Source organism: Microcaecilia unicolor, chromosome 6, assembly GCF_901765095.1.
Source record: "Microcaecilia unicolor chromosome 6, aMicUni1.1, whole genome shotgun sequence".
NCBI lineage: Eukaryota > Metazoa > Chordata > Amphibia > Gymnophiona > Siphonopidae > Microcaecilia > Microcaecilia unicolor.
Window position 1 is genome coordinate 73,179,136 of NC_044036.1, and position 12,858 is coordinate 73,191,993.

Here is a 12,858-nt window from a genome sequence, read left to right on the forward strand (position 1 = left end):
AATTATAGTTCAGTGGGTAATTTCAATAAATTAATTGGTGATTTGTATTTTATACCTGAAATAGGAAACTGGATTACAAACTGTTCCCCCACCCACATGGGAGATTTGAATGAAGGCGGGCCAGTACAGGCTGGTTCTGATTTGAACTGGAAGCCCAAAAGATGCAGGAGGATTTATGTTCAGAAAGTTTAGAGCTTGTCCTTTAATATATGCCATTCATCAACATGATTTTTAATACATGAATTGTATTTCTTTAAGTTTTGCATACAAATCTGCACACAGAAAAGTAAAATAAATCTGAGTGCCTTCTAACAGTGGACAGGTGGATTTGTTATGCAGTTTGTAGCATGGCATATTAGGAGATCCAAATGCCGGTGGTTTGTATCTAAAAGAAAACTGGGCACATCACAGGAAATACAGAATGATACAATGAGTTAACTTAATTATTCTGTAGATATGACATTAACAATCAGTCCAGTATTCCCTAAACAAAACGTTTTTAATTGCCAGTCTAAATGACAGATAATCTGTTAAACATCTGATTTCTCCTGGAAGAGAATTCTAAATTGAAGCCATTTGATACATAAGTGAAGAACTGACATGTTTAAGATAATTAATCCCTTTAACAGTAGGGAAATGTAATCTCCCCTGATTCCTAAAATAATATTGCACATTACCATGTGATACTGAGACTAGATATGCAGGAACTATCCCATAAAGTATTTTAAAGGCTGTCATGCATATCTTAAATTTCACATGAGCCTCGGATAAAGAGGGTAGTCACACTGTCAAACTTCTAGCAGAAAAAAAGAAGCTTAACAGCCATGTTCTGAATAGTCTGAAGTCTTTAAAACACAGCTTTTGAACAACCTTCATAAGCATTTTAAATTTCCAGGACTCCATCCCTGCTTTCCCATTGCATTGTCTCTCCTTCTATGACATAATTAAGGGGAGTGTTTTCTAGTTGCATCACAAATGCAGATTAATTGACAATACAGCACCGTCCATGTATACCTGAGTGAAAACCAGACTGTTGGACCAAGCAAGTGTATAGCAGAACTAAAGAGAGAGGAAACCAAGAGTTTAGTGCTGCATACAAGTGTGACACAGCAATATTCTTGTCATTGAAAAACAAAAATGATGGGTCTGCTTAGCAATGGGAAGGCAGGAAATCAAAACTGGATCAAATTCTGCAGTGAGAGTTTATGAGCTTAATAATCAAGGAGGTATGCAACGGTGTTTTTTTTTTTTTTTTTAATATATAGTTTACCTGAAAACCTTAGAATCTTCCTCATATGGATCTTTTTTAATTCCTCCAGAAAACTTGCAAATTATAGCCATACGAATTGAAATGTTACATTACTATTAAACATTGTGCTTTCTTGATGATCTTTTGTTGGCTTTTCAAACATTCTAAGCCAGGATTTTAAAACTGTCATGAGTTTACCAGGATGGATTATTAGTAGAATAGGGGATATGCACTGGTATCATTCTTACACTATGAGGCATATTTTCAAAGCACTTTGGAGGCTAAGTTCCATAGGTTTCTATGGAACTTTGGGAGGCTAAGTGCTTTGAAATATGCCTCAAAGTCTACTGTATTTTTCAGACAAGCACAAAAGATAAACAAGAATCCAGTGAATTCAGCTTTGTATTTTTATCTTGTCCTCTCATGTTCCAGGTATCTTTGATTGTTCCAATTGTAAGGTAGTTGGAAAAATTGAAATATTGATGCCAGGGAAGTTGTAACATTGTGTGGCCTTCAAAATGGATGCTGTATCTATAGAAAAATCTGTACAGAATAAGGTTGTATGAGCTGCTCTTTCTTTTATTCTTCAAGTGAAAACTAGTGGCGGGTATCTAGTTTTCACCATTCTGTGTGAATGTGCATGTTCATGACTGATGCATCGGTTTTTGGATTTTAGGATCTTAGATTTAATTATCGCCTCTTTCCAGCTCTGAGCTCAAAGTAAGTTACAATGAGGTATACAAATGATTACTCTTGAACAAGTGGGCTTAGAATTTAAGTTGTACCTGAGGCAATGGAGGGTGAAATGACTTTAGTAATCCCTAGCTCCTTGTTCAGATTGAATACTTGGGGTTCCTGTTGGAGAAGAAGGGGAAATTATAGAACCCCTTAAACCATTTCTTTTCACTTGCAGAGATACTGTGTTTCCCAAAACAATCTTTTTCTAGATGAATGTGGCAAAGAGAAATGCAGGGAGGAAAATTTGCCAAAGATAAGTACATAAGTAATGCCATACTGGGAAAAGACCAAGGGTCCATCGAGCCCAGCATCTTGTCCACGACAGCGGCCAATCCAGGCCAAGGGCACCTTCCTGTTTCTTAATTTCAGTATTTCATAAAATCTTTGACTGCTAATGCAATATTAGGAAAGCTTGGCAATTTTAAGCTTTGATTTCAGCATCATAATTAAACTACAATACCTACCTTATTTATCCTCCCCCTTTCTTACCCATCTCATTATTTCAGATCAACTAATTAGCTATTGAAAAACGTTGACAACTTTAGGAATTAATATGATGTTTTCTAATTAAAACGTATAGCTCAAATATGCTGAGAATCAGATCCAAAATCTATTTAGGTTGTTGTGAAAATTTGCATGGTAACATTTTAAAGCTATTTTTAGTTTCTTTTTTGAATTTCAAAAGAGCCCCGATCCACTTGTCAATCATTTGGAGCTGCAGGAAAGCTCGGTTTTCTGCTACATTTCATGATGTGATAACTTTTTTTTTTTTCTTGCCATTCTTGCGCAGCCAGCTTTCTCTTCAGTATTCTCTCTATCTAGCAGGTGGAGGGTCATAGCTGTGCAGCTCTGGATTGATCCAGCTCCTAGCCCGCCCAATGGGTCCCTGTTAAGCCTGGATCACAGTTGAGGTCCCTACTTCTGGGATTTTTGGGGTATACCTAGTGGTTCTAGGTCTCTGTGCCCCTGCTTATTATTATTATTATTATCATAACTATCGGTGTTACACAGGCTACCCTCCAATCTTCCAGTACTGCACTCGATTTGATGTTTCAAAATTTTTATTGAAGTATATCCTATGGTCACAATAAGACCAGACAACATACAGCAATACTTAACGTCATCCTTACAGTTGCTTTCAGTCTTAAAAGAAAACAACAATGCATTTTTCTCCCCATACACCCCAACTGGTTCCAACCCTCCCCCCACATTAATTACCCATCCAACTTCGACAAATTCTCCAGCGATACCCTAATAACATCTCCCCCTCCCTCTCAATCCCCCCTCAATCTCTCCCCAACTGTCAACGTGTAAGATATTAACACTTGGATTCTAGTAGACCATACCTTCTCCTAAATCATCCCTCCAACTACTACCGCCCAAGCCCCATCCTTCAAGCTTCAGGGAGGCAAAGAGCTACACGTCCGGATGATTGGGGGCCTTTCAGAGATTACGGTTTCAAGAGAAATCGCAGTCCTTTCGTAACGAGTGCTGTTCTTCAGCCCCTGCCTCCAAGCACAGCCAAACACGAGAGGCTCACAATGATAGGGCCCTGACCCATTCCCTGCCGGTGGTTGGGGGCGGCTGTATTACAAGAAATTATTTATTTTGGGGGAAAGAGCTCTAGAGCACTCGCTATTGTTTATAATTTAAGAGCAGGCGCTGAAGTTATAAGTTTTAGGATATCAATTTCTCCACCAATCACCAAAGGTGATAATTGCAATAATAAATTAAGTAATATCTCTGAAATGCAGTATTCTGTACTGCAAGATTTGAAAGCATGTACTCAGAGCACAAAGAGACTATACTTTTAGCTTCAGGAAAGGTTTATTTTAAAATACAATTTCACACGAGAGGTAGGTTTTTAAAAGGATCTTAGAACAGAGAATTTGTGCATAAAATAGAACAAAGTAACAGGTAGGTTAACTTACAGTCCTTGTTACAAGCATGCTGTGGTCCAGCTGATTGATGAGCATATGATCAGGACAGGAGCAGGGCTTCTGCAGTGAGTGGATCCGAGTTGCTTGCAGCTGAAGAGAGAATCTGCTTCTTGGGGAAACAGCTTTTGCTTTTATATCTTGCAAGCTGCAGGAGGATATGATCACAGAGTCCCAGCACCTGCTTCCTGGTTTGCACTGGATAACTTGCAAGGCATTATGGTTATTGTAGTCTGTTCACATGGTCACATTATAAGTCTCTCCTTTCTGCAGATGTCCTGGCATCCATTTGTCTGATAGATGATGGGAGGGGGCAGGTATACCTCTGATGACAGGCAAATGTTTTGTTTATGCTTTTCCTCTGAGTTCTTTGTTTTCAATGGGGTCTCCAGACTTTCTGTCTCTTGGGTCTTTGGTTTTCGGAGATGTCTGGATGGAGTATTCAGGTACCCACCTTAGTCAAGCTTTTGTTAGGTGGGAGGGCAGAGGAAGCTATATATCTCTCTTTTGTCTTTGTTATCAGAGGGTCCCAGGAAAAAGGGGAAAGTAGGTATTGAAATGCAGTTTCAATACATCTTTTAAAAGCTACATTTTTATATTGTTATATCTGATTCAGCATAATCTGCTCAATAATTCTGACACCATGTTACATATTTAATTCTGACAATTGGCTTATACCATAACATTGCTGTAGAGTGGGCCAGGGTAACTTCCAACAAATGGGTCTTGGAGATCATCTGGGATGGATACAAACTCGAGTTTGCCAGCCCTTGTCAGACTTCTTACTGGAGTCTTTCTGCAAAGCTGAGGCCAAAATGGTGGCGGTGCGAGGGACCATTGCCGACTTGTTACACCTCGGAGCGGTGCAACCCGTACCACCAGAGGAGTGTGGCCTCAGTTGTTACTCCGTTTACTTTGTGGTGTCCAAAAAGGGTTGTGCTCTCCGCCCTGTATTGGACCTCAAGGCGGTAAACAGGACCTTATGGATTTGATATTTCAGAATGGAAACCTTGCGTTTGGTCATTGCCACGGTGGGTGCATCCGGGGGAATTCTTGACCGCTCTTGACCTAAAAGAGGCATATCTTTACATCCCCATTTGGTCCCCCTCATCAAAGTTTTCTTCGGTCAGCACTGGCAATTTCAAGCGATACCCTTTGGACTCGCTACTATGCCCAAGACCTTTTTGAAGATCATAGTGATCACGGCAGTGCTTCACAAGGAGGGGGTTCAAGTACACCTCTATCTGAACGATTGGCTCATTCGGGGGTCGTCCTATGAGGAGAGCCTGAGGGCAATGGACAGAGTGAGCAGTCTCCTCCGGTCCCTAGGCTGGGTGATCAATTTTCCAAAATGCTATCTTTGTCACAATCTCTGGAGTTCCTGGGCTTGAATTTTGGCATGCGGGCCAGGACGGTGTCTCTGCTGGCAGCGCGCAGGATAAGACTCCAGAGCCAGTTGGAGAATCTCCTGCAAAAACTGACATCCCGAGCCTGGGATTACGTAGAAGTGTTGAGCTCCTTGGCGGCCACATTGGATGTGATGTTGTGGGCCAGGAGTCGCATGCAGCTACTTCAGCTATCCCTGCTCAGCTAGTGGTCGCCTCTCTCTCTCGCAGGATTACCAGGTCAGGGTGCCGTGGCCGCCAAGTGCCAGGTCAGCGATGCAGTGGTGGCTGTTGGCGGAGCACCTGCAACGGGGGTTATCCATTGGCTGCGCCGGACTGGGTAGTAGTTACCACAGATGTCTGCCTCTCCAGTTGGAGGGCTCATTTACTCAGATGGCCCAGGGGTCTTCTGGGAGCTGCGGTGCCTGGATGTTCGTCGCACTGTTATATGTTACTTGGAGGTCACTAATGACTTCCGCCATTCTGATCATCTTTTTGTCCTTCATGCTGGCTGCAAGAAAGGAGACATGGCATCCAAGGCCATGGTGGCACATTGATTGCGAGAGGCGATATTTTCAGCTTACTTGGCCATGGGATGATCTCCCTTGCAGGTTTGGCCACACTTCGCAAGAACGCAAAAGCTTCCCATACTGCGTTTCATCTGGTTTCTTTGGAGAACATTTGCAGGGCCGCTATGGGCGTCGGTTCATTCTTTTACTAACTATTATAGATTGGATGTGGCGGCCCATCAGGATGCGACATTTGGCGCTTCGGTCCTGTTTTCTGGGGTGGATCTTTCCCACCCTTCGTGAGTGTACATCTTGTGGGATGTACCCTGCTTTGGTACATCCCACAAGTCTCTGGATTGATCTATTAGATGCTATGGAAGGAAAAACTAGTTCTTACCTGATCATTTTTTTCCATTAGTCCCAACAGATCAATCCAGAGGCCTGCCTAGTCAGAGACGAATTTCTGCAGTTTGTTCGAGTTTAGAGTTTCGTTGCTAGTGCTGGAGAGGTTCCTGTGTGTGGTTTCTTTCCTGCAAAAAAACAAAACAAATGCGATAAACTGAAGATGAGACATAGAAAAGAGAATATTGCAGTATCCACTCCGGTGGTACGTTTCCGCCTCTCGCTTGGGTGGCTGAGGTTTCAGTTTTTATTTTACGGAGGTAGGGTAGCGTTTGCATTATTTGGATTTTGGAATTTCCAGTGCTTTGGTATCGACCATACTGCAGAGAAGCTGGCTTCACAGGGCCACATATAGCTATCTCTGAAGTTCTCTCTCTATCTCCATCTGCTGGTAGAGGGACATAATCCTCAAGTCTCTGGATTGATCTGTTGGGACTAATGGAAAGAAAATGATCAGGTAAGAGCTAATTTTTCCATGTTAATCATTTCTGTTTCGAAGAGGGTAGGACTTGAGTAAAACTTATGGAGAGACACAAATTGTGACTGAGAGGAGTGAACATTAATTTACTCCAATCTCATGTTTGTGTCTTAATCCCCAGAGTAGAAGAATTATTCAGAGAGGGATTAATTGTTAAATTAAAACTGCCCCCAGTTAATAGTGTTCTCTCCGTGAGTTCTAATAGCTATTTTATACAGTCATAAAAGTCCCCTTGATCATTATTAAGGGCATATAGACGAACTACTGTGAATAACTGATTGTTTTATGTTCTGTTTGACAGTGATGTGTCTACGCTTGCTGTAGTGAAAACTAATATATTTTGAAACCAGCATCTCCATCCATTTCTTACTTGTTCCCCTTCTGTCAGAAGCCAAAAACACATTGGATAGTCCCTGTCTAAAATGTTTATCTTGATGGGACAGACCTGGGAGCCTCTCAACCAAGAAAGAGGGGCATCTAGAAGGAGCTTGAGGATCCTTCAGGCTGGAAAGAAGGGTTATCCCCAAGTAAAACCCTGAGATTGGAACAGAAAAGTTCCCAGCTAGGAGATAGAAATAACAAAAGAGCAAGCAGGCTAAATTATTCAGTTAAGTAAACTACCTTCAAAGTTTCCTTAATGTTATATTGGCTTTGTACTAGCAGGAGGGAACAAAGTGAGAGATCAAGAGGCACTTGAAGGGACCAGAGAGAGAACCCCAGCCACACACAGCACCGCATACAGTAAGAACAAACATCTTACCTGGAGCCAAGCGGTAAATGGCATCTCCGGGCAACTCGAAACAGTCCAATTCAAAGTCTCCAGATTCCCATTCACCAATGCTGGTAAAGAAATAACCAGTTCTCATAGCATTATAAGAAAGTGTTTATTGTATCAGTGCTGAGAGACAGAGATTCAGCAATCAGAATGTCTGAAAGTCACTACAAGTTTTGGGCTATCTCTTGTATAGCATTACAATATTGTGATTTCCATAAGTACAACCCAGGATAATAATACATGACTCATTAGTGCATACATGTAATGCTGATTAGTAACATAACACAACACTTGCTAATCTTGCTAACTGCCTCTTACTAATGAGTGATGCCCTCTAGCACTACCTATTTTGGCAGAAGGTGCATAAAATGGTACAGACCAGACGTGTAGTTTGCAAAAGTTGGTGAAGGGACAGCTTTAGGAGGTTGATATCTGACCCCTCACGTCTTCATACACTTTTGAGGAAAACAATTCTGCCCAAACCAGTTTGCACTTGTACAATAGGGCTATACTATGAGTCAGGTATTTTACAGAAGATACACCTTCTGCTTTCATAATCTCACCATCTCTTTTGTCTTCTCTCTTCTTCTCAGCTCTCAACCTTCAACATTTCCCCCCTTCCATTCAACCGTCTCCATTCTAATTGAGTACATCTCCCCTTCGTTGCTGTCGTCATGCCTCTCCTACTCTTCTCTTTACTCTCTTGCTCCTTCTCCTGCTCTCCGCTGGGGATATCGATCCCAATCCTGGTCCTCCACATCAGCTTTTATCCTATTCGTGTCGGTCACACCATGGTGTCTCCAATCTAATTTCTGTTCCTTTCCTTCCCCCTTCTTCCCTGCCTTTCTCATATGCTCTGTGGAATGCCTGCTCTGTCTGCAACAAACTTTCCTACATCCATGACCTCTTTATCTCTCGTAGTCTTCATCTGCTTTCCCTAACGTAGACATGGCTTTGCCCTGAAGACTATGCTTCAGCCGTGGCTCTGTGTCATGGAAGTTACCTTTTGTCCCATACTGCTCGATCGGTTGGTCGCGGAGTTGGTGTCGGGCTACTGCTTTCACCCTCCTGTGGATTTCAACCTCTTCTTCCACCTCAGTCTCACTGCTTTTCTTCCTTCGAAGTCTACTCCATCTGTCTATTCATTCCTCTGCCTCTCTGAGTAGCAGTATTTTATCGACCCCTCCTGATAAGTTCTTTTCTTCGTTTTTCAATGACTTTGACACCTGGCTTTCCTTCTTTCTTGAACCTTCATCTCCTCTCATTCTTGGGATTTTAACATTCATGCTAATGATCCCTCTGTCTCTTATGCTTTTCAGTTTCTTGCTTTTAACATCCTCTTTCAATCTTCAACTGTGCTCCACTACCCCCACTCACCAGAATGGCCACTGTCTTGATCTTATCTTCTTCCCCTACTGTTTACTCTCTAGTTTCTGTGCCTCAGCTCTTCCCCTCTCTGACCATAATCTGATAACTTTCACACTTAAACAGCCTCCCCACTGTCCTGTCCAATCTCAACCAATACATTTAGGAATCTTCAGGCTATTGGCCCTTCTACTGTGTCCTCCAGTGTTTCAAATCTCTTCTCAACCACCGTGTGTTATCCGAGTCTGTCAATAAGGCTGTCTTTTCCTATAATACTACTTTCTCCTCTGATCTGGATACTCTCGCTCCTCCTATTCCGTAAGGTGTACCTTGGCTGACCTCTAGAATCCGCTACCTACGTTCCTGTGCCCGCTCTGCCGAACGCCTTTGGCTGAAATCCCGTGCCCATGCTGACTTCATACATTTCAAATTCTTGCTGACCTCCTTCCAATCTGCTCTTTCACTTGCCAAACAGGACTACTACATCCAGTTGACAAATTCTCTTGGCTCAAACCCTTGACGTCTCTTTGCCACACTGAACTCTCTCCTCAAAGTGCCTTCACCTCCAACTCCCCCTTCACTTTCTTCCCAGACTCTGGCTGAGTACTTTAATGACAAGGTTCATAAGATTAAACTTGAATTCTCAACCAAGTTACCTCCACCTCTCCTTCCCTTAGTCCATTCTCTCAACCCTCCTTCAACCCCTTCTTCCTTTTCTGAAATCACTGAAGAGAAACATGCACATTTTCTTTGCTCCTCGAAACTAACTACATGTTCTCCTGATCCTATTCCCACCCATCTACTTAGCACTTTCTCTCCTACTGTCATCCCTTTTACCTGTCATATATTTTCAAATCTTTCACTTTCCACTGTGACTGTTCCTGATGCCTTCAAGCATGCTGTAGTCACACCACTCCTCAAAAAAAACTTCATTGGACCCTACCTGTCCTTCGAACTATCACCCCATCTCCCTCCTCCCTTTCCTATCCAAGATACTTGAACGTGCTGTTCACCGCCGTTGTCTTGACTTTCTTTCATGTTACAGTAATCTAATTTACTTAAAACGAACGATTTGTACCATTAACCTAAATTGACTCCAGTGAAAATATTTTTTTATTCTTCTTAATTTTCGCATGATCCGAAAACAACTTAGCCAAATAATTCATTTGATCTTCCATAGTTAATCTGAAATTGATGATTATGCCTAGCATTTTTTATCAATTTTTCTAAAGTATAAGTTATATTTTCCATCACAAAAGTAAAGTTCTTATCAAATTCAAGGTTATTACCAGTCACCAAAATTTTTGTCTTCTCCTTTATTAAGTTTTAAGCAATAATTGCTCATCCAATTGCTGATGAGAGACATGTATCGAGCTACTAAAATAAGTGTATCTTCTAAATCAGAACCAATTGAAAACATAACATTCATGTCATCCACATATATGTAGAGTTTGTAACCAGCTTTTTCAAGTAGGTTTCCTAAAGATGATAGCAATATATTAAACAGAATTGGCAATAACAGGGACCCCGTAGCTGGGTGACCAACAGTGCAAAAACTCCCCCTTCATCTTAACCATATAAGACCTGTCTGAAAGAAAACCCCTAAACCATTTCATCACTGGCAAAAACATCTACAGTCAGACTTCTGTGACTTTTCTAAAGTGGCACTTCACACACAAGAAAATTGTTGCCATTGATTAACTTCAGCAAGCAGGTGAAAGCTTGGTTCTTCTCCCATGCCTTTAATACATGAGGTGACAGACTATCCACTCAGCATCTGGACTAGCTTTCCACACACCTTGTAATTAACACCAGTTCCACATACTATATTCAGCTGGTACATATAATTTCCCTTTAGTTTAGCCACCCATCTGTTTATCCCAGCAACTTTGTTCTACTCATACTTCTAGGTGTCCACGGGGCTCATTTTCAAAGCACTTAGCCATACAAAGTACCATGGTACTTTTTGTGTCTAAGTGCTTTGAAAATGAGCATGACTCAGTTGCATGTGCCCCTTCAGCTGCCTGTTAGGGATTTTGTTGCACTGACATTTCAGCAATCATATCTGTATTTTGTATGCTCTAATGTACGTCTATTAAGGTGTGCCATTTGTATTGTGCTGATACCATGTTTGTCATAATATATGTCTGTTATAGGAATATTCTAATATGTTTCCTATTAAGGGGTTTCATTTGTATTGTGCTGACTTTGTAAGTATCATATCTACATTTATTTGAATGTTCCTCCATACTGCCTATTAGGATGTATCATTTTTCCCCTGTTGACATATATCATATTTCTGTCATAGGATTATTCTACTGTGCTGTTTTAATCTGTATATTTCTGATACTTTATCATGTTGTTCCTATTGTTAGGGTTCAGTTTGCCTGTTTCCATTGATTGTGTTTATGCTTAGATGTGATTTATTGTACTATTGTTGTGCTCGTTACAAAATTGTCAGTTTTATGTCAATCTATACCTGCTATTCACCACTTAAGAATCTCTTAAGAAATGTAATTAATAAATCGCAATAAATAAATTAAGGGCCCTGTTTACTAAGGTGCGTTAGTGTTTTTAGCGTGCCTATACTTAGCGCGCGTGCTAACAATGTAGGCGCCTATAGGGATATTGTAGGTACGTACACGATTAACGTGCATTAAAAACGTTAACGTGCCTATAACACTGTTTAGTAAACAGGGCCCCAAGTGAGGTGTCCTTTTTACTAAGTTGTGCTAGGTGCTTATGTGCGTATAATGCAGCAAGAATGACCTAACAGGATGCGCTAAAGTGTTCTGCATTAGTTTTGCCATATGCACACGTGCTAACCACACACTAAATATTTGTTATTCTTTATTTTTTGAGGGGGCATGTTAAGGGCAGAGAGTGGGTGTTCTGCATTAACCAATTAGCACATCTACATTACTTTGCATTAACTGGTTAGCGCATAGATATTCCAGGAGTCCTTACCGCCTACAAAATAGATGGCATTAAGTGCTCCTATGGTAATTAGCACATGGCCTTTAATCAAATAAATACATAATCGGGGTTTTTAAGGCTGTTTTAAAAATGACCTTAGGGCATACTAAGGCCAATTTTTACCACAGCTTTGTAAAAGGACCCTTAAATTATCTTCTGAACTAGTTCTCTAATCAGATCGTTATCCATTCACAAATTTTATTTCCAAAGCTGCTTGTCCTGTTTTCATAAAATAGGCATCTATGTGATATGGCATCAAATAATTTGGTTTCCTGAAAGAATATAAATTGGTTTGAAAAACTACTTATTCCACTGTTTTTTGTTTTTGATTCCTTATCTTTTTTATTTTCTGAGTGGCATTCGGAATTTTTCAATTGTTAATTCTAAATATTTAAATTTCTTTTCTAGACAAAGATAGCAGTACATCAATGGAATATGAGTTGCCAGAACACCCTGAAGAAGGAAACTTGATAGTAAATGTACTAGCAATAAGGAATCAGCTGAAGAAAACTGAGAGGAGTTTGCAGAGTTTAGAAGAAGAATTGTACAGGTATCTTTTCCTGTCTTCAGTGTAAACAAGAGTGCTTTCTCAGTGGGAAGGAATTTAAAATAAATCTGAACTTAAACGGACTCATTTTGTTTCAATTCTGTAAATGTTTTGAATCTATTTTAGATAAAATGTAAATTTCCTTATCAGCATCGGATAAATCCAGAGACACTGCAAAGTAGTAAATTTAAAACAAATCAGAGAAAATATTTTTTCACTCAACAAATATTTAGAAAAAGTATTTCTTCACTCAACATGTAATTAAACTCTGGAATTCGTTGTCAGAGAATGTGGTAAAAGCAATTAGCGGGGTTTAAAAAAGGTTTGGATAATTTCCTAAAAGAAAAGTCCATAAGCCATTATTAAGATGGATTTGGGGAAGATCCACTGCTTATTTCTAGGATAAGCAGCATAAAATGTATTGTACTGTTTTGGAATCTTGTCAGGTACTTGTAACTTGGATTGACCACTGTTAGAAACAGGATGCTGGGCTTGAT

The 12,858-nt window shown here is 40.5% G+C and overlaps 1 protein-coding gene across 5 annotated transcripts in view; it reads left to right on the top strand.

Moving 5' to 3' along the window:
* The window catches only part of CCDC18 (coiled-coil domain containing 18), a 251,047-nt gene that overhangs the window by 3,832 nt on the left and 234,357 nt on the right, over positions 1–12,858 (top strand). For 3 of the 5 annotated variants that reach the window (XM_030205711.1, XM_030205708.1, XM_030205712.1), the window contains exon 2: positions 12,223–12,364. In XM_030205711.1, coding sequence (XP_030061571.1) covers positions 12,243–12,364 — 122 coding nt within the window. In that variant the 5' untranslated portion in view covers positions 12,223–12,242. Of the gene's footprint in view, positions 1–7,358; positions 7,542–12,222; positions 12,365–12,858 lie in introns of all 5 variants that reach the window. The other 2 variants (XM_030205709.1, XM_030205710.1) reach the window with 2 other exon arrangements.